This window comes from Ptychodera flava, chromosome 12 (genome assembly GCF_041260155.1).
Source record: "Ptychodera flava strain L36383 chromosome 12, AS_Pfla_20210202, whole genome shotgun sequence".
Taxonomy (NCBI): Eukaryota; Metazoa; Hemichordata; class Enteropneusta; family Ptychoderidae; genus Ptychodera; species Ptychodera flava.
This window is the reverse complement of record NC_091939.1, coordinates 15,887,641-15,910,287: the sequence shown is the minus strand read 5'-3', so window position 1 is coordinate 15,910,287 and position 22,647 is coordinate 15,887,641. Positions and strand designations below refer to the sequence as shown.

At 39.8% G+C, this 22,647-nt stretch overlaps 2 protein-coding genes and 1 long non-coding RNA gene across 4 annotated transcripts; 1 reads left to right on the top strand and 2 right to left on the bottom strand.

Annotated features, from left to right (window-relative positions):
- Nucleotides 1–455: 455 nt before the first annotated feature.
- LOC139145161 (protein stum homolog) lies at nt 456–9,563 on the bottom strand. Of its 2 annotated transcripts, none has more exons than XM_070716142.1 (4): nt 9,421–9,563; nt 5,754–6,046; nt 3,671–3,853; nt 456–2,741 (listed from the first exon to the last, which is right to left on the bottom strand). In XM_070716142.1, exons 2-4 carry the CDS (start codon nt 5,998–6,000, stop codon nt 2,650–2,652), a joined length of 522 nt encoding a protein of 173 aa, XP_070572243.1. In that variant the 5' UTR covers nt 6,001–6,046; nt 9,421–9,563; the 3' UTR covers nt 456–2,649. The 2 variants fall into 2 exon arrangements, with proteins under 2 accessions (XP_070572243.1, XP_070572242.1); XM_070716141.1 differs by lacking the exon at nt 9,421–9,563 and adding an exon at nt 7,050–7,215.
- Nucleotides 8,177–10,582, top strand: LOC139145162 (uncharacterized). Its single transcript, XR_011554900.1, has 2 exons — nt 8,177–8,590; nt 9,357–10,582. It is a non-coding gene; the product is annotated as an uncharacterized lncRNA (long non-coding RNA).
- A 2-nt stretch (nt 10,583–10,584) lies between these two features.
- On the bottom strand, nt 10,585–20,795 carry LOC139145160 (protein SPEC3-like). The gene is made up of 4 exons (XM_070716139.1): nt 20,475–20,795; nt 12,108–12,579; nt 11,569–11,748; nt 10,585–11,176 (listed from the first exon to the last, which is right to left on the bottom strand). Exons 2-4 carry the CDS (start codon nt 12,556–12,558, stop codon nt 10,917–10,919), a joined length of 891 nt encoding a protein of 296 aa, XP_070572240.1. The 5' UTR covers nt 12,559–12,579; nt 20,475–20,795; the 3' UTR covers nt 10,585–10,916.
- Nucleotides 20,796–22,647: the final 1,852 nt, after the last annotated feature.

Here is a 22,647-nt window from a genome sequence, read left to right as displayed (position 1 = left end):
ATAAGTGGGAGTACTGTTATGTTTGCAAAAGGCATTATAACTTGTTTGAACAGTATTCATGAGAATTGATGAGAATTGTTCGTCGAGTATCTTGGAGTATCATGGTATTATATATATATATATATTATGCTGTATTGTAACTTTAAGCAGAGGACTTTGACAGTTCGATATGATTTAGGAAGTGGGAGAAGATTAGAATCCATCCACAGTATCAGATAACGTAGCCCTGGCTTTTCTATGCTATTTTCCTGCCCGGTTTCTTTTGAAGACATTAAATGTGTTTTAACATTTCAGAGCTACCCATAGTTTTCAAAGTTCAGTTCATGTGCATGTACGTGCATGTACATCTGTACATCTCTACACCTACAGTTTTCACAATCCTTTAACGAGCTCGAGGACTCAAGCACGAACGATAAGAGTGCGGTATACACGCTTTTCAATATGCAACATCAAAATGGATTATCAATATCATAGATTTATTGCTAAATGTAAAGTTTTATAAAGTTTGTATTTATTAAATATCAGTTTTAAAATGATTTACATTGGATCAATGCGGCTTACCAAGCTGATAATCAAAGATGAAGATTGTATTTATGTTTTGTGTATGCGTATATTTGTAGAAAATAAGTGTAGCCTCATCTAACATACCTTGGTCGGTTTTATGAAGCGAAACCTTCCCATGTTAGTATGTATATGTCGGTTAACTACCGTCTAGTAGCCCCATACTCCTGGTTTTGAAAATTGCGGAGAAGATATTTGTAAATATGCATAAGACCAACGTCAACTGAGATGTCATGGTGACGTAGAGGGCGCTGTATTCCACTGGAAGTGGATTACAAATTATAAGTTTTCAGTGATTGGTTTTAGAATTAAAAGGACTCTGTATTATTGTGTCCAATAATGGAACAATCTATTTCATAACCAAGTGTTAGATCATTACAACCTAATACGTCAAGGGGCTGACATGGTTTAAAGCTTATAGATACTGGACTAACACCTCCCGTCGAGTTCAGAAAGCTGGTCCCGGTCTTATGTGAAATTTGCTGTCTTTTCCATGCTCCTTGCTATGGTTTGCGATGACAAGACACACGTCTGAACCAAACTTAGCCCACAAAATTTGAAAGAGCAAATGAGAAATAAATGGGATACATGTCTGTTCGCAATTAATGCAGTTGTTGGAGGATCGGACATGGACATGTGATTGGCTCGACAGAGTCAGTGTATTATTCACTTAGCAGAGGACTGAACAAGAATGAGTTTTGAAGGAAATTTCTATAGAAGCCAGTAAAATATGTATCGGACTGTCACACGCATGCGTTATGATTCCAAACAGATCGTCTTTCTGTTTCGGTCTATTAGATTCTTAATGTTAAGGTAGTATGCGCCCCGAAAAAGTGAAGACTTATTAAACCTTTTGCTCAAACTTTCCTTTAGGAATATTTCAACCATTCTCTTTCAAAATCAAGAATAAAAATCGAGGGTCACCGTGCAAATTTTGGTACTAGAGAAACAAGTAACCCAAGATTTACCGATATTTGAAATTCAAAATGGCCGCCATCCCTGTGTTAACGCTATGGAGAAAAATAAAATTTTCGAATTTCGAAAAACTAAGCCGGTGAAAAGTTTTCTTACACAAAGAGCTACAAGTGGTAGGTCAGAAAAGAATGATAAAAGTTTAGGAGTCCAAATATCTGTCCCCGAGGCGCGTTCCACCTTAATGAATGCTTTCAAATGACAAAGCGGAAGAAATATGACACTGAACGCCTCATCACAGCGATATCTTTGATATTATCCCTTGAAAGTTCCGATCAACACGCACGGTATACCAATATACTTTTCAAGTTAGATATTGTCCGTAGACTCTCTCACAGCCCCCCCATTCCCTGCTGGCTACACACTATGGCTCGCGTAGGCCTAGCTCAATGAGCTGGTGTACTTTTTGATTTACTGAATACTTCTGTACTACTGTAGATAGCGGAGCAGAACTGTCTTTGGCATACAACACTGTCCATAGTACAACACTGTGAAATTTGTAACAAAACGGTCAAAAACTATTACCTGCCTCCTACGTTTGATGCCAGATGTTCACATCTTCTGCTGTTGATTTGCTGTTTCTTGATTTTATACAATTTTCACGAATACTGCACACATATTATAACATCCTTTTAGATGATGTCGTTGGAGTGCATGCCATGACGAACTGAGTACAGGTGTTTACGAAATGTAAAATGTTACCCATTTTGATGACAGTGAGATATCTCCCTTAACAGGTCTTCTTATCTTAAATAAGTTCATTGGATCCTAGAGGCATGAACCAATGGATTTTAAAGTGGAATATGGGGTTGAGAATCTGTAACCAATCAAAAAACTCCAAAAAAGCTAAAAATAAAAGTGTTAACAGCCCTTGGCTGAGCCTGCTATGTCGCCACCACTGCGTAGCCAGGTGCTGTGAGAAAGTCTGATACAGTTCTGTACAAGAGTATTTCTTTTATGAGAAATTACACGAGAACCCCTTGTGCGACATATTATTTCTTATCGGGTCAGATCAAATCGTTCATGACAGATTATTTGCTTTATCAAATCTCTGTAAATGGTAGATGCATCAGTTTTATCATGACGTCAGAGCAGGTGTCCGACAACGGTGAATTGTTAGGCTGTCTGTTTGTCTCTGTCGTCTTGTTCCTTCTTACCGGCAACCACTTCGTGTATCTCTGGTATGTCCGATCCTCCGTGGTAACCCACTAGAAGAATAACAACATTAGAAAACCCTCATCAAAATTTCCTATCATGAATAACTAATGAGGAATTCTGAGCGATGGTAAAGAAGGGGGCAAATTGCTCATTTAACAAAAAAATTTCACAGTGATTCCAAATCTTTCTTTAAATATTTAAAAAAAGAATAATTTGGTTTCTATGAACGAAGCATGTTGAAACTATGGTGTATTTTCGAGTCGCACACTGTATGTTCAGATACACTTTAGTAAAATACTTGTGGCACCGTTACGTCAACTGATAAAATGTCATGATTAAAATGTGAAAGAAAACGAAAACCTGTAAGTGTACATTTTGTTGTTAATCGTTCGAATTCCCAGCAGACAGGCAAGGTGAAATCATTATTTGTAAAAATCCAGTCACGATGAAAGACGTTAAGCATTAGGTGTTAAGTTTGTCAGACAGGAACCTTCGTGCTATGGCTGAAGTCATGACAAGAGAACAAACAGGTACGACAAAATAGCGAAGTCTTCTGGACCGTGAATAAAATTTTGGACACACGGAGACTGACATCACGCGACTCCAATTGGAGATCTTGACCGTTTTCTTAGTGAGAAACAAGAATGATTATCAAGCCTGGCGACTGTCATAGGGCAGTTTAGATGTCAAAGTTCTGTCATGGGGCAGTTTAGATGTCAAAGTTCTGTCATTGGGCAATTTAGATGTCAAAGTTCATTTCCCGTCATGTTTATCAGCAAATGTAATAGCATAAATGGGGAAGTTTACGTTCAAAAAGGATGCCTCTCCTTCCGACATTTTTTTTCGAGAAGTTAGGTGGGACATTCTTCAAACTCAGTCTGCTTTTATGGTAATAGACACCTGTTGCGTTTATTAATTCTATAAATTGCTGCAAAAACCTCCATAAATTTGAAAGAAAACTAGTCGTTGGTATACTTACTGTAGGAAAGCATGATGAAGCCCCAGCCCCAGTAGATTGCCCAGATGTAACCAATGACAAGTACGAGGGTCACGAGTTGCCCAAGACCACACCAAAAATTTATGCAGAAGATGCGCAATCGATCCTTGATTGTAGGATGTTTTGCGCAGCATGTGAGCACTGTGAAAGCTGCAATCCACGTTCCTGAGGGGGCGAAATGGACATGGTTTTGTTGGAATACGTAGCCTCTCACTCTCGACAAGGAAAGCGACTAAGAAACGGACAACAAACAACAACTACAGTGGAGGGAAAAATATCTATGTTGTCTACAATGTCCGTGTATATTTAGGGACTGGTCAGTTTCTTCAGCCTGGGGGGGGGGGCGGTGGATTCATGGGGGGTCACCCTGTTTTTGACTTTGGTGATAGGGGGGGGTCACCATGTTTTTGAAATGCCCAATAGGGGGGGTCAGTGTGTTTTTGAATTTTGACACAGGCTCATCATTGCCTAAAATGCTAGTGTCAGCCACAAATTTCATCATTCGTTGTATTTTTCGGCGCGCCCTTCGGGCGCGTGACTTTAATAATCAGTCATATTTTTCAGCTCGCCCCACTTTAACATATCAAGCATACATACATCAGAGATATCTGTACGTTCCATATTTTTCAGTGTGCTCTACAAGCTCATTACTTTAATATATCAGACATTTTTCAGCATGCCCTTCAGGTGCATGACTTTAATATACAAGGCATATATATCAGAGATATCAGGATGTTTCATATTTTTCGGCGCGCCCTTCGGGCGCCATGCTTCAATAAATCAGAGATATCTTGATGTTTGCTAAGTGAAAGTGTACCGTTATGAAGTCTGCATTTCATATGAAAAGGATGACAAATTCCTGATACTTTTCTGTTCTCTCTATGAGAATTCAGTATGAGAAAGCAACATGCACAAATATTTCACAATATATATTTGATACAGTGACTTATTTTAGAGATAGAAAAATGACAAGATATCTTTCCTTCTCATTAATGCAACTATTTTCCTTTTTGTCACAGGTTTTCTGTAGAAAGATGCTTTTTTTATGAACAAAATAACAGTTAAAAAGGCAGTTTTTGTCATTATTAGCTGTGCTTCTATGGTTTCAATGTTACAAGAAAAGGTCCTCTCAGACACTGTACACATCAGATTTGGCTAAAAAAGCTCTCTTTGGCTCCTCAGGAGATTTAATTGGATGGTTGGCAAGTCTTAACACCCATCAAAGTCTTTGATTCACTGCTTTTTTCCTCTTTGATATTAATGATTGACATCCATTTCTGTACAACAGTTCAGGACATCTGGTTAAGCATAGAAAGTGTGAGATACATTCACAGCTCATTCAAAATACAGCTCATTCAAAATGTACTGAATTCAAACTTTAAGATTGACACTTTGAAATTCCTATCTTACAACTGACATGTCAACAATTTCATTAAAATATTGCATGACTATTTAAAATATAAATATATGTAAAATGTAATATATATATATATTATATATATATATATATATATATATATATATATAATTTATGTCCACCTTTTTGTTTTACCTATGTCGCGCGCCAGGGGGGGGGGTCACCCTGTTTTCGAAATTTGGAATAGGGGGGTCACCCTGTTTTCAAAATTTGGAATAGGGGGGGGTCAGCCACTTTTTGACGTTGGCAAAAAATAATCCACCGCCCCCCCCAGGCCGAAGAAACTGACCAGTCCCTTACCCTCGTGCTTGTTGACCGTCAAATCAGTAAATAAAAAATGTAAATAAACAGATAATGTTGAATCTCATATTTCGTCACTTCTGCGCCGTAATGGATATGCAATCCAGATAAACGAAGGTTTGTCCGCAAAAATAACAAGCATTGACAACAAGTAAGACATTTTCAGAGAAATTGCCAGTTATTCAACAATGTATCCCCTAGAATATTGCCTCCTATTGTTACCTGTTCACCACCGCTCACACAGGCAGAAATAAGCAGGTGGCACTTTGTTGTAAGAGCCAGCGCAGTACTACATACTACATGTACTGGGAATACTGAAGTTAGCATTGAGACAGTTGAATGGCTTACCTATGCCAGGAATTATACAGTTGAATATAAAACAGGTCCAAGCCATACACTGGTGCATGGCGGGCAATATACGTATGTACTTCAGTATAGCCCGCTTGGCTTGATCTTGGTTCACCGCGGCCTGAACAGCCTGTGGATCCGCCGCGACCGTATATTGGGTCGAATATTGATTTCCCTGCGATTGGTCATAGCTTGGCGGCTGACTAGGACTAGGATAAACCGGGGCTGTTTGCTTTGGGTACGACATCTTGGATAAGTCAGCCGAGTAGCGTTTTTAACCGTAGTTTTGATGCCTAGTAACGTACCAGTGTGCACAGTCGTATGAAAAATGAGCAAAAAAATAAACATCAGGTGATATATGTGACAAGTGTGTGTTCGTCTATGAACACACCTTTGTAGGACGACGCTTAAACGAAAAATCAATTTATGACGATTCAAATCATGAACAACTTGAGATCTCTATCAGCGTCAATCAAGAATCATTAATAGGTTTACTGCGTTTGAAACTCGCATTTATTTTGTGCCCATGTTTACAAATGTAAGTACAGGTGTTTTCGGGCAAGGGTAGTCTGCTCGATCACCTGATCGAATTGATCGAACAAACTATCCACCGACGCCTGTGTTACGTTCGTGAACATATGTACGCTATCATATCTTATGCAATGATATTTACGTTGGCATTAAAAACGATCGATTGCCGTACAAAAGAATGTAAGGCACTGTGCCTCGAGTTATCGGCCACATTTTTCTCTCCTCGGTTTATTTGTTTCCATGTTTCATACCAATTGACCTGCATTATATATTGTCAGGTCTTGTGGTTGAGTCTCATGCCACAGTCGCTTGTGAACACGGCGTCCGCTGCGTGGTATGCATTTTCTAATGCATACCACCCAGCGGCCGTTGTGTATCGGTTCACACGCGACTGTGTCTCGATACCTGATCGGTTTCGCTGCTACCAATCATAGAATTAACATTCGAGATATGTCTGTTAGTGTTTCTTGCCCGATCCCGTTCTCTCGTTGATGTGGCTAACAAACCGCGGAATTTCCGCTTCCCAAATTTGATGGTGTGGTTCGAAAGGAACCAAAAGATCCACCGGAAAAATCGAACCGAAGAAAATAAGCCATCGCGGAAGAGTATGCAGGTATGCGTCAGAGTTAAAACTGATTGATTTACGGCCCATGGAGGTAAAATATCGGTGAGCTACGTCCATGCCTAGTTATAGGTGTTACAGGAGACACATTCAGTACGTGTGTTATCTCAAATCCCAAACCACTTTCATCTAGTCAACCTTACCTGTATGCACTCTGAATGTTGTGAATCTGTCGGTGAGACGTTTAAACTTGAGTGCGTGGTTCGAAAACACCAGAGTATGACTGCAAACCGCCTTGGAAAGGTCGTCTACACAAAAATTCAACCCTGCTGCCTTGTGCTTGTGAACTTTGACCGAGCGAATGACAAATAATCATGTGTGTGTGTTTGAGTGTTTACTGAAACAGTGTCACTTCACCTGTTGCATAATACAGTGTACACATTGACATTTTCTGTTATACCGCTGTTAGCTCTGTCCCTATTTTGGAATGTGATTTTGGTACACGAATTTTGTCCATCTAAATCGACTCGAACTTTTTAAAGATCAATTGAAAATGAAATTGAGAAAATTTCAAAGTGAATTTTTGTGGTATTCATGTGTCTGTTATCACTTCCGCATAAGAATACAAGTTTCGTCACTTGCACTTGACTTCAAGTTCGGTCGATACCTGTGTCATCTTCTATGCACCATTATACCACGTACGACCAAAACTCAATACATATTCACAAACTTGACACAATTAACCAGAATTTGCTGTTGTACGTAAACACTGAGTAAAAAGTTTCAAATTTGTCCAATATCCCGGAGCGGAAGTTTTTTAACGTTCACATAGAAACATTTGGTCCTTGGATTTATTTTGTATAGGTGTATAAACTGTACATTTTCCCGTCTTGCATTTAATCATGGATGAATATCTGGACAAGTTTTCATTATCACCAAACAAATCTTCTCAAGTATCCAGTAGATATTAATTTAGGATAGGCCTATTTTTATGACTCATCGTTCCATTTCTTCCGTAACGGTTAATATCAGCATGACCTGCTGGTCAGCTGGCTACATACTATCGTAATGAAAGCTCGTGCATTTCCGGCTGATTTCAGTTCCTCGGTTGAATTCAATGCGTTAAACTAAAAGGAAATATCTGCTGTGGTCAATTTGTCACCTGTCTGAGGCCTGGACAAGCTTTTTCTGGGCGAGTAAAATGTCTGCATGTCTCACTGATGATGTTGTCGTCCAGGCATTTTTTTTATTTTTACTAATAAAGGTCTTGTGGTCTTTGTGGAATTTTTATTGCTTCTTTTGACGAATAAAATGGTCGAAAAATGACCTGCATTGGAATTTCTCAAAACTGCGCTCAGTTAAGAATAAAGGCCCTTCCTTGCAACGCCCTTGCCAACGAAGATACAAGTCTTCGGTAATCTTCGGCAAATGTCGGGTGTGACGTCATTCAAGGACATTGACCGCCAGTTCTCCCGCCAGTGCAGTGCCTTTGTGTGCATTCACAAAATCCATTGTAAAAAGTTGTAACAATGCCAAGGCGTTGTGTCGCTATGCATTGTTCTCATTCAGTATCAAAATTGTTTCAATGGCCGAAGGATGAAGATCTGGCCAAAAAATGGACCAAGTTTGTGAAAGCAAAGCGGGTTAATTTTACTCCAATAGCCACGAGTGTTCTTTGCTACAAACACTTCACTGACGATTGTTTTGCCAACCGCATGGAATACGATCACGGATTTTCCAGAAGGTAAGCCCCAAGTTATAAGATTATAAATAAAACTAGTGATTGGCTAGATTATTTTGGTGGTGTAGTTCTACCCTACGAGTTCTACGGTAAACCGAGACGACAACGAACGACTGCTGTGATTGCTTTCCAAGTATGTTTTGTTCTATGTGGCCAAACCATGTGTTGCGCAACATCGTATAATGATGTATTTCGCGGCGAACGATATCATACCGGTCACAGTTACGAGTGGAGTGATACGTACCGGCCGCCGCGTACTATGCATATAAGAAGTATATGCATAGTACGCGGCGGCCGGTACGTATCACTCCACTCGTAACTGTGATACCGGTCACACTTGACATGTATTCAGTGTACAAGTTACAACTGCAGACCTAAGCTTACATCGCCGAAGAAATTCATCTGTGAAAAATATCAGAAATTCACAGTTGCATTAAAAAACGTGAGCGGTAGAATGTTTCATTGAGAAAACGTATGTGGCCTAGCTTGCCGTATGTGGCAGGGCTGTATGTCTTATAGCCTTGACCCTATTTCTTCGCTTTGGCCTCCGTGCCTCCGACCACACTCCGGCCAAAAGCGGAGACTGGGGTCCAGGCTATATGTCTTAGACTACGCATACGCCCGTTCAAATTGTGGACGTGTAGCCGGGCCGTATGACTTTTTTATGACTTTTGTGCAGTTTTTATTTCCCTATCTCTTTTTGTAGTTTACAAACTTCACCAATACTCTGGGTCACTGGCTGTAACATTTTTTTTCTTTAATAAACCAGACTGATGCTCGTTGCAGATGCCGTTCCCACAATTCAACTTCGTCCATCTCCTAGTCCTACTCACCGAGATCAGGGTGCCCACCTCAGCCAACCCACTCCCCGGGCTGCAGCTGCTAAACGTGAACGGAAGAGATTGGTGGCTCTTGCTGTCAGTTCATTACAAGAAGCAGTGAGCTAACATTTGTTCGTCCTCAGAGGACTAACAAGCACTGTCTTGGTCGTGGTACTCGACAGAAGCCGCCACGGTGTTCCAGGCAAGCACAGATAGGCTGCTCTGTAACTGACGTCACACATCCGGGTGTGATTTTTCGCGGGAAAACGTGACTAAGCTTCGGAAAAATGCATTTTTATTCAGTAAATACGCACTTAAACCACTTTTCTGCTGAAAAGTTTTTGCTTTAGCAATTCCATACTTTATTTAATGCGTGAAAATCATCTTTTCAGGAATTTTATTTTTAACTTCACAAAGTAGTGGTGATGACTTGGATTGAGTCACTGGCTATTTGACATCTCTAAGACGAACCACAACTTTGAGGGCGAATTTTGTGATTTAAGTTAAATAATTACTTTGTAACCAATACCAACATCACAATAACAACAGTTATGTTAGTAAGAAACGGAAAAATACAAAAAAAAATTGAACGATTCTACAGTGTTACAAATCAATACACGAAACCAGGAGCAAACCTTCATATATACAGAAATCTTTTCCGTTTTTTCCACATCAAACAAAATCTATTTTTATTCATAAAATAGCAAAATTAGTAGTACCAAACAAACGTTTGAGACTAGCCTGTCCCCCTTAGCGTCCAGGCTATAAATAGACACTCTATTTGACAAAATGACCCGATTTTTCATTATCTCAATATTTACTTTCCGATATGATTTATGCAACGTCATAATCACGTGGCCTATGTCAACAATTACTTCTTCTCTGCTGAACCCGCATGCCGCAGTAAAGTCGAAACGAAGGCATTTTCTTTTCTACATTTTCATAATTTTGTTGCATTTTTGAGACTGATGATATACAATCGAATCATTGCAACAACGCATAAATAAAAATACAGAGCCCTACTTTCAGTTAGTCTAGGGAGTTATATCATCTACTGGTTGATAGCTCATCACTTTCCAAGGATATAGTAGCATTTTAAAGTATCTCTTGTATATATATATATATATATATATATATATATATATATATATATATATATATATATATAATATAACAGGTATAATACGTTTTCAACAATTCGTACCACATGTACGCTTTTCGATTATATTACCGCCTACAGTTGCCATCTTAGACAGTAGAGGGGGAAGACCCCTCTACTGTCTATGTTGCCACCTTGTCTTTACGACCTGTGTAAGCAGTTGTGATAATGGTTAACAGTAACAGCTTGTGCAATGAACTTTGTATACACTTCAGTTGCAATGTGAAATGCTTGTTTTTTTTTGCATCAGGGGAGAATGTCGACAAAAGTGAAAATGTCGAAAACTTGACAAAGATACAGTAGTTTCGTGAGCTAAAATTTCCCAGCCATCATGTAGCACTTTGCCCCGTCAAAACTGAAAATATGATTGAACATTACGAATACGTATCAGGATTCTACATTTTTGAGTTATTCGCTCGAGTGTTAAAATTTGACGAGTTGTCTTGGAGACCTGGTGGAGGTGCTGCTGCTGCTGCTGCGGGAAAGTTGACATGGTCGTGTGGTATGCCGGTGGAGGGTCCTGTAGGTGAAATTCGGCCGTTGCCGGCGCCATCACTGGTTGGATCGTCTCTTGCACGTTGACAGAGATTGGAGGTGCTTTAAATTCAGCTGTCAGAAGAAAAAAGACATAATTCCCCCTTTAGTGGTGTGTTATTTAGAGTAACAATAGCTTGACTTTTGATTATAATCGTTTGTTTTCTAAAACATGGGTTTCTGCCTTTCGTCGTCTGCCAAGGAAATTCCTTTTGTGAAGTAAGCTTTGCCAGCACAAAATAGTAAGTGCAATTTTACGTCCACAAACGAATTCTTGTCAGTGAAGATGGTAACGATAACTTTTGTCACCATCTCAATAAGGCTACTATATTTGAATATCATGATAACGATTGTCGATCAACTAGAGCTAGCCAAATATTTCAACAAAAGTACAATACTCGACAGTTGCATACTTGGCAAGTTCAAGTGATGTTTACATAAGAACATCCATCAATTTGTATACTTACTTGACATTCCAATGAAGATGAATCCCCAGGCTATACTCCACACCCAGCCCACTAGAATGACAGACAGGGTCAATTGCAATATTCCACACCAGAAGTTAACGCAGAGGACGGCGGCACGAGACGACGCGGAGTCTGCACGAGCACAGCATGTCAGGGCAGCGAAGGCGGCCACTATGGACCCTACGGAATGAGAGTTTCGAAACGAATCGATCAAGGGCAATGGGTATCTGTCTAACTATCTATCTATCCATCCATCCATCCATCTATCTGTCTGTCTCTGTCTGTCTGTCTGTCTATCTAGCTAGCTAGCAAACTATTTATCTAGCTATCTAGCTGGCTAGCTTTGTGTCTATCCTTATTTGTCTGTCCGTCTATCTAGCCATCTCTCTATTATGTATCTATTATCTCTCTCTATCTATCGCCACATCTATCTGTCTGCCTGTCTATCTATCTGTCTGTCTGCCTGCCTGCCTGTCTGATTGCATACGCGTCAGCATGCATCCATGTAAGCATGTATAGCATATAATTAGAAGTTTTACCTATACCAGGTAGGATGATATTGATGACACAGCAGATGATGGCTACTGATATATGTAACGTTGGTAGAAGTCCGTACAGTGGGTTTGGTTCAGGATGTCTTACGTTGACCGTCTGGTTGACAGTGTAACCGATCACTTGTACGTGTTGCTCTGTGCGTAGGTCGGAGTAACTTGGCGGTGATCCCACTTGTTGCTGTGAAAATCCCTGTTCGTTCCTGTGCGTTTGAGAGTCTGGCTTAGTCGCCTGAGTGGTAAGGACAGTTTCGGGCATCGGTATATAGCTTGTCGAAATCGTTAAGTTGGTGGGTTGGTTCTGCGGTGGTGTGTTCTCTATCTGGTTCGTCGTCACGTATGTAGAATTCGGGATGCTACTGGTCTCATTTGAGCTTTCACTAACAGGGTCGAAACTAGCTGTAGTTGTGTGTGTGCTGCCGCTGTCAGCAAACGCCATCTCGCTGTAACTTCTTGAAACCTGTCGCCAAGAAAACGTTAATGTCTGCGGTAACGGTTATAGTCGCCGTATTTTTTCCAGAAGAGAATACGAATCCGGTTGGTCGTGTATATTTGGGTCGAATCTCTGCATTCTCCGCGAAGACCAAGTACTAGTATTGTGCAGCTTCGCTAGTGTGCGACGCTCTTGCTTTCAGCGAAATCGAACGATGTTTTTGTATGCACTTCTACTGAACGCAAATTTGAACGAAGCACACATCATGTAAATATTGCGTAAGGATCAATTCTTGTTGCCATGGCGAGGACGTCTCGTAGAATTTGTTTTTAATCATCGTCGATCACAGGGGAAAGTACTTTTACTGTTGAGATACATGACATTAATAAATAACGTGGTCGTCACTTTTTCGTAAGTGACCTTACGACTAGCTGGGCTTCCAATCATTAGACTCGTTTCCGCCGTTGCCGTACAGAAAGGACACCTGTGTGTCGAATTTAGAACAGTGACGATCCGGGTTGGCGATATTTTGTCGGATCATCCGCTGACAGGTACACATATATGCGGAGGCTGATTTCGTCTACATGTATCGTCTATTCATGATCATTAAAACCATTGTCATCTCCTATAGCGAGAGTCATACATGTGTTGGGTCTCAAAGTAGACAGAACAAAATAATGTAGAGAAAACAAATTAAAGCAGACAATATTGAGAGGGACTGTCTTTGAGTATCTTTGAACATGCGCTTACAGAGTGTAGTCGTCTCCTAGTCATGGCCATCATCTCTCTCTATAATCCAAAGAGCAGATACATTATATATACCGTAATTGAGTGTATTATACAAATTTTCCCCCGAACTGTCTAGCGCCCTCTCGCCCGTTGTTTTTAATGAGACTACATCCAGCACCAAAACTTGAAGTATTTGTTTCCGGTCGTTTCGCCATCACTTTGAAACCTGTGCCTCATCTCTTTTTTTCCTTTTTTTCGAGGGAGGTGGACTAAAATCCTTATCATAGTTTCCCAAAAAAATGCCAGCTGATATACTATTAGAGAAGTGCCGTTCTCTTTATGTTTTTCAGTCTGACATTGTAATGCAGTAACTTCTGTGATGGTCTCATACCAAAGGGGTTGGGGGGAAAATGAAAAGAAAGAAAATCGCATCACCGCCTAACTTTTGCTATCTGTCGAGGACCAGAAGTAATATATATTTTTCCCTCAGCCCTACTGTGTACATTACATCACATCTCGTGCTGGCGAAGACTTCTTTGTATAGACTCAGTTTTAATGCATCTCTGTTTGTACCATCTTTTTCAGTTGCGTTTCCTGGTTCTTTACGGCGTTTCGCAAATTGAAGTTTGCAGTGTGCTTCAAATAACATATTTTAAGACTTATTATAATTTTGATACATATGAACTTGAGATATGAACAAACAAATATACACATGATGAGAACTTGCAACAGCCTGGTAATGTTGACAATAACCAGTTGGGGTACTAGTACGTGGACACCCTCTCCTCCTCCGAGAGAAAGTCTCCGTCCTTGGTGTCCATAGCTCATAAATAATATATTTAATATATGTTGTCGATATACTTGACAATCTTGAGATTCCGGGAAAAGTGAAAAAAACAAAAAATTAAGAAAAAATGATATATTAAATTATGTACAGGGTGCAAGAGGTTGCTGCTGAATGTATAAAGGAAGGATAATAGCTTACGCAGTTTCTCTTTTACATTTGAAATATCCTTTATTTTTCACATTAAATATGAAAATAGACCTTTCATTGTCCGGTAGATTTACAGCGGAACTTTGTTGTTGTTAATTATCTACGCTCTCCATAAAATGCATTTAGCCTGGACCAAAGTTAAGTTGTGAACAATGACAATAGCTAACAGTGTGTTGACAAGCTGGAAACTTCGACACAACTTTGAGGGTAGAAAAAGAGATTTCTTCTTTGCAAATACGCTACCATGAAGATTAACACGATTATGTCAATTTCTGTCTGACATGATTCAAATCAGATCCTCATAAATTGTACTTTGGAGCTGACTAGCTTTAAGTAATCGGTATGGCCTCTGAATATAAAACAGAAGAAACGGGATTTCCTCTCAACTATCTACGCTTTGAATAATCTTTTCCAGCGAAGGCGGGAAAAGAAGAAAAGATGGAAACATAACAATTCACTGCAGCCGATGCCTATTGACTGCACCAACACTTTTTAAAGTACCGTAAAGTAGATAATTACCCATGGCTAGTGCAGTGGTCGATGTCATTGACTTGCATGAAGAAAAAGCAGGAAAATGTCTTTGTAATATCGCAATTCTCTTGAAGCTTTCACATAAGTGCCGCTTCAAGAAGCAATTTCAAAAAATGTATGCAAAAAGTGATGTCACCATGGAAGATTTGAAGAAAAATTGGCAAAATCACTTGTTTCTGTAGTTAATCTTTTAAAATTGTGGTTCCTCAGTTCTTATGAATGATAAATTTATCAATATACATCTTCATTGCTTGGTCAGCTAACCACTTCCTTTTTTCTACATCTGAAAGTGATTTGTAAAGGAATGTTTTGGGAATGTACTCTGCGATCCGGAAATGGCAATGCTTCACTCTGAATCAGCTCGCACTTTTTTGAATGCTGCAAGACCTAAGGGTATGGTGTCTTTCTAGAAGATGAATCTCAAAAAGTAAAACGCGACAACCCTTTACGATTGCATCACTACCCACTGTTACCTACAACGTATATGACTCGGGAAGAAAACCACACATTACATTTTCATGTTGCGTAGTCGCCCACCTTTAGGGACACACACAATAGGTGACCCTGTTACCCTTTATGCGAGTTAGAGTAGATGTCGACAATAGACGGCGCTGTATATATGACCCGGAAGGTCACACATCCCGTTTTATTGCGACAGCGCTATTGTGTGCACCTGACGCCGGAGTCTTCTCAATGACGAGCACTCTTACCTGAAATACCCCGACGAGAGTAATAGTCATGTCTGAAGAGGCCGTGCATTTGAAGATATCTCCGTGTGCGTTAGAAGAGAAACGACACCGGGAAGTTCAATGAATCGTGAATTTCTATGAAGGCAGTTTGTCGTGAAGAGTAATACTATTCTGAAGATCTTTAGCCGACCTCAAGTCATCAAAATCCACAAACACTGAGCGTTTCCTTTTGTTTGACGATGTTTCAGATCCTCGATCCTGTTTGTGTCCTGTCCTGCTTTCCCGGGAAAAGACATGTCTTTCAAACACTTCGTGAGTTCAGTGGTTTTAGAAAAACGAAAGCAATAAACATTTCAATATTCTTATCTGACAAGAAAGAGTTTGATATTTGAAACTTCAGGGAGTTGAACAAGAGTATGTTTCTTCCCTCGCTATCTCTGGTAAATACCTGCCTACTATTTTTGTCTCTATCTCTGTTTTTTCTCTGTCTATATCTATGCCTGTTTCTGTTTTTGTCTGTGTCTGTTTCTCTGTCTATCTGTGTCTGTTTCTCTTTCTCTTTCTCTGTCTGCTGTCTTTCTGTCTCTATGTTTGTTTCTCTCTCCTATCTCTGTCTCTATCTGTCTGTTTCTCTGTCTCGATCTCAGTCTCTATCTGTGTCCGTTTCTCTGTCTCTATCTCTGTCCCTATCTCTGTATGTTTCTCTGCCCTTGTCTCTATCTCAGTCTGTTTTTTGCATGGAATGACGCTGTTGAGTTTGTTCGAATCTTATATGTCCAAAATGAAGCAAAGTGATCAACAGTACTTGGCCAAAGCAGTATGAACAAAAACCGATTACTTGCAGATATGAATGTCACACATATATTAATGTTCATAAAAGTGGTGTATGGAAATAGTTCAGCAAAAATTTGCTAATCAGGATAGTTTAAGGAACTACAGATAGTGACAAACCCGAGTAAAATTTTAATGATGTAAACCATCTCATGACACAAGACACAAAAAAGACAGAAGGAGAGAAAAGAAATGAAAGTACATGCACACTGCAGAAGACGCTAATCACTGTCAAACATATATGAGTACAGCACATATATTTTGATGAGATCGTCCTTTTCCGGTTATACTTTGAATAACCTTCTTGGCAGTCTCAGACAGGTGAAGGGCCTATGGGATTTTACTATAATGAGGAGCTATACCAATTTTTTATCTTTATGTTCCCAAAAGTTCCTAGAACACCTAAACCAAAAAATCTTGAAGATTACCATATTTAACTTTATTTATTTATTTATTTATTTATTTACTTATTTACTTATTTATTTATTTATTTATTTATTTACTAGTTTCAGTCTCCCTCAAGCTGAGGGATTGCGCATTTTTTTTCTTTTGAAGTTATTTGTGCTCAAGTACATTATTTATATTTATTCAGACGAAATTGTTTTGTTTACAAGGTAAGTTTGGATACCATTCTGCCCATACTTTCGATCGTCGGTGAATCATTCGAACCACGGGGGAGGCAGTGGTCTAACCGATCTTACTTGGACGGAATGTGGCCAAATCGTCATTTTTCTAACACTCTGAACATGTCGTGGGTTGAACAATCAAATAAGGCTGTAAAACTACGCAATCGTGTTTTTTAGCCTATAGGGTTAAATAACGTGTTTTCTGCCCAGAAGAAGTTAAAATGTCGGTAAGGAATTCGCCAAATGTCTACACAGGGATTTTATATCTAACGTCGTCTGTATTATTGCGTGAAACTTGACTGTGAACGACACATGACTTTAGAGTCGCTTTGATTGAATAACCACTTTTAATTTGATGTCAAATACAGGGAACGCATATTATAGCACATGTTTACGAAATGCTAAATCATATGGGAGTTGCCTACCCGTACTATCGATAATTATCAGTGTGTGTCACTAATTAGCAACAGTTACATACGCGGTGAGTCACAGCGTACCCTTCGTATCGTACCGTGCGCATGTCAGCTACGTCCAGTTCTACTCGGTGCAAGGTACAGTTTGATGAGAGCGTTGAAGGTTTCCGAACGAGGCCTTGATTAGCTTCGGGCAATGTTGTTTAAAAACAGAAAGCTTTTGTCTCCAAATAAGGTCTGGCCATTTGACTGTCCAGATCTCTACTTGCGAACAGTTAACGTTGACATAAGTCGTAAGGAATGAGGAAGTCTTTGGCTGACAAGGTCCAAGTAATCTGTGAACATGTTTTTACAACAAGAACTGTTATAGAAATTTATCGGTAAAAAGCATGATCCCTGTTAGCGAAGTTCGGTAAAACTCTTGTCAAAAACTCTTTAACCGTTAAGCAGAGAACATATCTTGCAAGAGAACCTGGTGTACAATATTCGGTTTCTGAGACAAATTGCTCAATAAATTATCATTCGAAGTCTTGTAAAGTACCCACCACACCATTCGCCAGCGACGTCTCTTGAAATGTAACGCGGTGAAATCCCTAAACACGATTGGAACTGATTTGGGAGAATTGGATGGTGAAGTAATGTCGATTTAATCTACAAAGGTTATCTCATCTGCTTTTCTTTTTATATTTCACACTTGTATTTATGAGTATTTGCGATATTGCAACATTCAGCTGTATGGCACCTAACACTTCTGAGAAATTTGCAAAATATGAAAATCCAATTATCCCAAATTATTTCGGATCGTGTTCCTATAACTCTGACAACTGGTCCACTGTTCGGCGAGGCTTCTCCGTATTAATTTTAGGACTTTTGAAACTCTTGGATACATGGACAAACCCTGTGAACGCAAAACCTTGAAAATAACCTTTAAGAGCTCTCAGACATTCAAGATTGTCAGTGAAAGCGTACGCTTGTTATGGTAGATCGCTGACGGATGAAGATTAAGGCAGAATATATGTACACTTAACGACATTTATCAAAGATTCTCCACACACCTGAATGACACTGGGTTCAACTTCCTTATGGTATTAATGAGTCCTTGTGTGAGGGTACCTTTCGTGATGAATAAATATAAACACACACGTTAGCTAGTGTTTAACTGTACCAAGTCGTGGCTTGGGTCCAGTGAGATCTTCAATCTCGCCGCATTGACAGACTTTTCTGTCAGTGTGCATGTAGTACGCGCCTGGAAATTGCAAGACGTTTGATCAAACTTCCTAGAATAAAAAAAGGGTTCGCGGAAAATTTGATTCTAGAGAAACAAATTAGCCGATATTTACCGACATTTGAAATCCCAAAACATGAGCGAATCCCTGTGGTAACTCTATCAGGAAAAGTTACATTTCTGATTTCCAAATAATAAGAAGGTGAAAAGTATTGTAAGGACTTGAGAAGGCACATTTGACCTCAAATGGAAATATGGTTCCAGTAGAGCATTGTACGATATGAAATTTTGGTCGAATGGTGAAATTGTTCAGCTCGGAAATTTACCGGTGGCTTTCAAAGTAATGTACGCGTGCATTGTAAAAAGTCAAAGTCAAACCGACTGTCACAGAAGAGTTGGCCAGGATGAAGCACGGCTTAACTTTACATGTACGTTGAAATAGATCTGAAGCTTACACCTTCAATGCCTCGGACGACGGAGGCGTAAAGTCGTAAATATTGACCCAAGTGTACCGGTCGATGCGCGTGAAAGCCGTCGCTTGCGTCAAAACACTGCTGAAAATACCTTCAACTCCACCCCTGCTTCTGAGGTGTCTAAATTTAGCAGTGTAGCCCCTGCAGGTACGGAAACATTGGATAATGCCATACTATAGGTAATTACACTTAAAATGCGTGGTGGCCCTGGTGTCTCAAGCAGCATTGACGTCATCACTGTTTGGGTTTATCGGTTAGTCTATCGATTTACCGCGAGCCGAGTACACGTGCTAGCACATGATTCATCGGATAGGTAACTTTATTTATTCTTCTTTCTCTTTAGTTGCTGAGTAAAGTGATCTAAGGAGTTAACAAAGCCTTCACAAGGTCTTTTGGGTGTTTCCTTAGACTTCACTTTGTCTGTGACCACCGGGTCTGTCATTACACTGCAAACCAGTCACTCCACGTAGCAACCGTTCGTGTTTAACGACCTCAAATATAGATTTTAAGATCTCGGTAACGCAAATGGCATTGTCATTGCCAACAGCAAAAAGTATCACAACACTATCTCTACAGGAATAGAATATTGTTAATTTAATAAATTTCTTTCTCTGCTTTTAACGATATAAGACCTTGATTTATTTGAAATTGCGAGCGCTTTATGACCACACACCCTTACTAAACCACCTCCGTGATGTAAAACAGGACCGTGGCCGCAATTCAAATGTTCTCGGAAAGAACGCTCGTTGGGAAACGTTCAAAGAGGAATAATTGTCTTCGGGTCGAAGGCGGAAGAAGTTGTGGTAAAAAGCTAAAAAAAGCACTTGTCTATAGATATACGAATAGGTGACCTAAATTGCCCGGACTTCCGTAGCTTGCAATTGTGACGGCCAAACCCATTCGCTGAAGAGAATTCGAATTTCGCAACAGACAATCTCTAAATACTCAGAATTCGCCAATATATCTACCATACGTTGAAATACGCCTACCAAACTGGATGTCTAACCCAACGCACACAGAAGAAAGCCTCCATTATGTTACCATTGTATCGATTTGAAATCCGCCACACAGTGAAAAGCTTATTGTCTGATCGATAAAAAAGTGAGTTGGCGTTCTGGTCTGCGAGTGTGAGTGGTATTTTTGTTCGAGTCAAAGTAGGCGATGAAAACTCAAAACACAATTAAAACACGTTATACACAAACTGACGGATTAATGTGTTAGATTTTTCTTTGCGTAAGGTTATTATAGGAATAAAATTATCATTTTAGTGTAATATTTTTCCGTTGTCTCGCGAATTCTTTCTCAAACCAGTCTCGAAATCAAAATAAATTGGTCAAGTATGATGTTCGTGTCGACTGTTAGTAGTTGACACTTGTGTATTTAGTCTGTGACAGCGGATATTTGTACTCACATTTGTGGTTGATCCCAAAGTATGTCATCGCCTTATAAAACCTTGTCTATCTGTAATCGTTTGGAGAGTTCATTCAGTCGACCATTCTTCCAGCTGGTTGCTATGATCTCAGGTCAATATCACTTAACGTCTTACAAAAAATGTCCTAAACATTGGTCAATGTCATCGAATTTTCCCCTTGGTTGCTGTTCACAGGGTCAGAATCTTTCAGTCGTCAGAGCCTTTGGTATGACTGAATAAATCTTTGTTCAGATGCTATTGGTTGGGTCTGTGTGTGTGTGTGTGTGTGTGTGTGTGTGTGTGTGTGAGAGAGAGAGAGAGAGAGAGAGAGAGAGAAGAGGAGAGAGAGAGAGAGAGAGAGAGAGAGAGAGAGAGAGAGAGAGAGAGAGGGGTTCAATAAAACTTGAAAATCATGGTGACTCTGCAACGAATACTTCTAGTTCGATCACATGCATGATTCGTCGTCAGAAGTGACGACAAAATCGATATCGAATGCACATCCATTGAGTATAATGGTCAGCGTTATTCACTTAATCTAAAATCTCGATAGGATTTCCTTGACCTTTGAAAGCATTCCCTAGCTACTCCCTCCACTTCGGGAGCAAGAATAATGTTTTGTTGTGAATCCGTGCGGATGGTTTCAAGGTCTGGTTTTGGGAGTTTACAAACAAGAAGCTGAAATAAGTTTTTATCCAGGCTTGAGTCATGGTAGGCAAACACCACCGTTGCTTTATCCGGTACACTTAACGTTCTGAAAGGAGTCGCTGCTGTGTTGGTACACTCGGCTTGCATGCTCTAGTCTGTCAGTTTTACAACAACAAAAGGTGATTCAGAATTTTTGCCGCAAAAGACGAAACAAACGATCGTTTGCGTCAAAACTATCATTCCTTTGACAGTCGGTAACATTATCATCGGGTCTCATAGTACGTGTACTCTTCCAGCGCGCGGTCGCATGACTTGGCAAATTTTCTTGTGCCGGATTATTGTCATGTCTGCGTCTGTCTGGACAAAAGTCGCTTTTTTCAAGGACGTTAACATTTACTAAAGGGTTGTGGTCCGCAAACTGCGCAAACGGCAGAGTATCGCGTGGAAGAAAGCATAGTTGACATGTCTGCGAATGTATTTCAATCATGCCAGCGTGGTATCATTCGACAAGTCATTCGAGATACAAGTCTTAAAACTGATTCATTTACAATAAATCAGAAGTTTTCTCTCAAATAAATCTGAAAAGATGTTCCTTCCACTGAGTAAACTTCTGTTTTACAAACTTACAGTCACCCGTGAGACTGGGCACATCGTTTGCATAGCAGAAGGAGTCAGTTGCCGTATTCAAATCAAGTCACTGTGCACATGTAGATTTCACTGAGTGCACCGTGCGGCTTATGGGTTAAGAAGTGACTTGCTTTGAACATTACTCAAAAAATTCCGATCCTATTCATAACAAAAACTTTAGCTCGCTCCTTCAAAAAATATAATGTATTGTGAGAAGGCTTTTAAAATCTATATTGCGCTCAGCAGTACACTCAACAAAATAAAGGTAATATTCGGTCGGCTGGCAATGGTGGCATTATATGTCAGTGCCAACTTCTACAGTAAGGGCCGACCAACAAAGCTGATATTGAAAAAAAATAATTTAGAAATTTATTTAATGAAAATTGGAAAAATGATTTTTACAATTATATAAATCAATTTTGGAGCCATCTGTGAGGGATGAGCGGGCAATTTATTTCAACGGGCAGGCAACAAGTGAATGGGCACCTTGACAAAAGACAACGTAGGCTTGGAAGTTGTTTCTGTCGTTTTGGGGGTTACCCCGTAGGGGACAGTAGCACGTATATCAAAAGAGAGGGCAGAAGAGTTTTTCATTATTGGAGCCAGTACCGGGAAGTATTTCTTGTTCGTAGACGGGAAATGGGGCGGAGTTTTTTTTCTGACGGGGGAGGTGGGGAGAGAGGGTAGTAGTCGGCGAGAGGGGGGGGGGTTAAAATCATAACCGTAAGGCAGTTACGAACCGCCTTGAAGTTCACCTTCCACATTATATTTCAATCTTGTTGTTCCAAATAATTTTCAAGAACAACATATTTCTATGTTCTTCCAAATAATTTTCAAGAACAGCATATTTCTATGTTTCACCCCTTGTTGCAATTTCTCTAATCAACCGGTTCGTTACCCC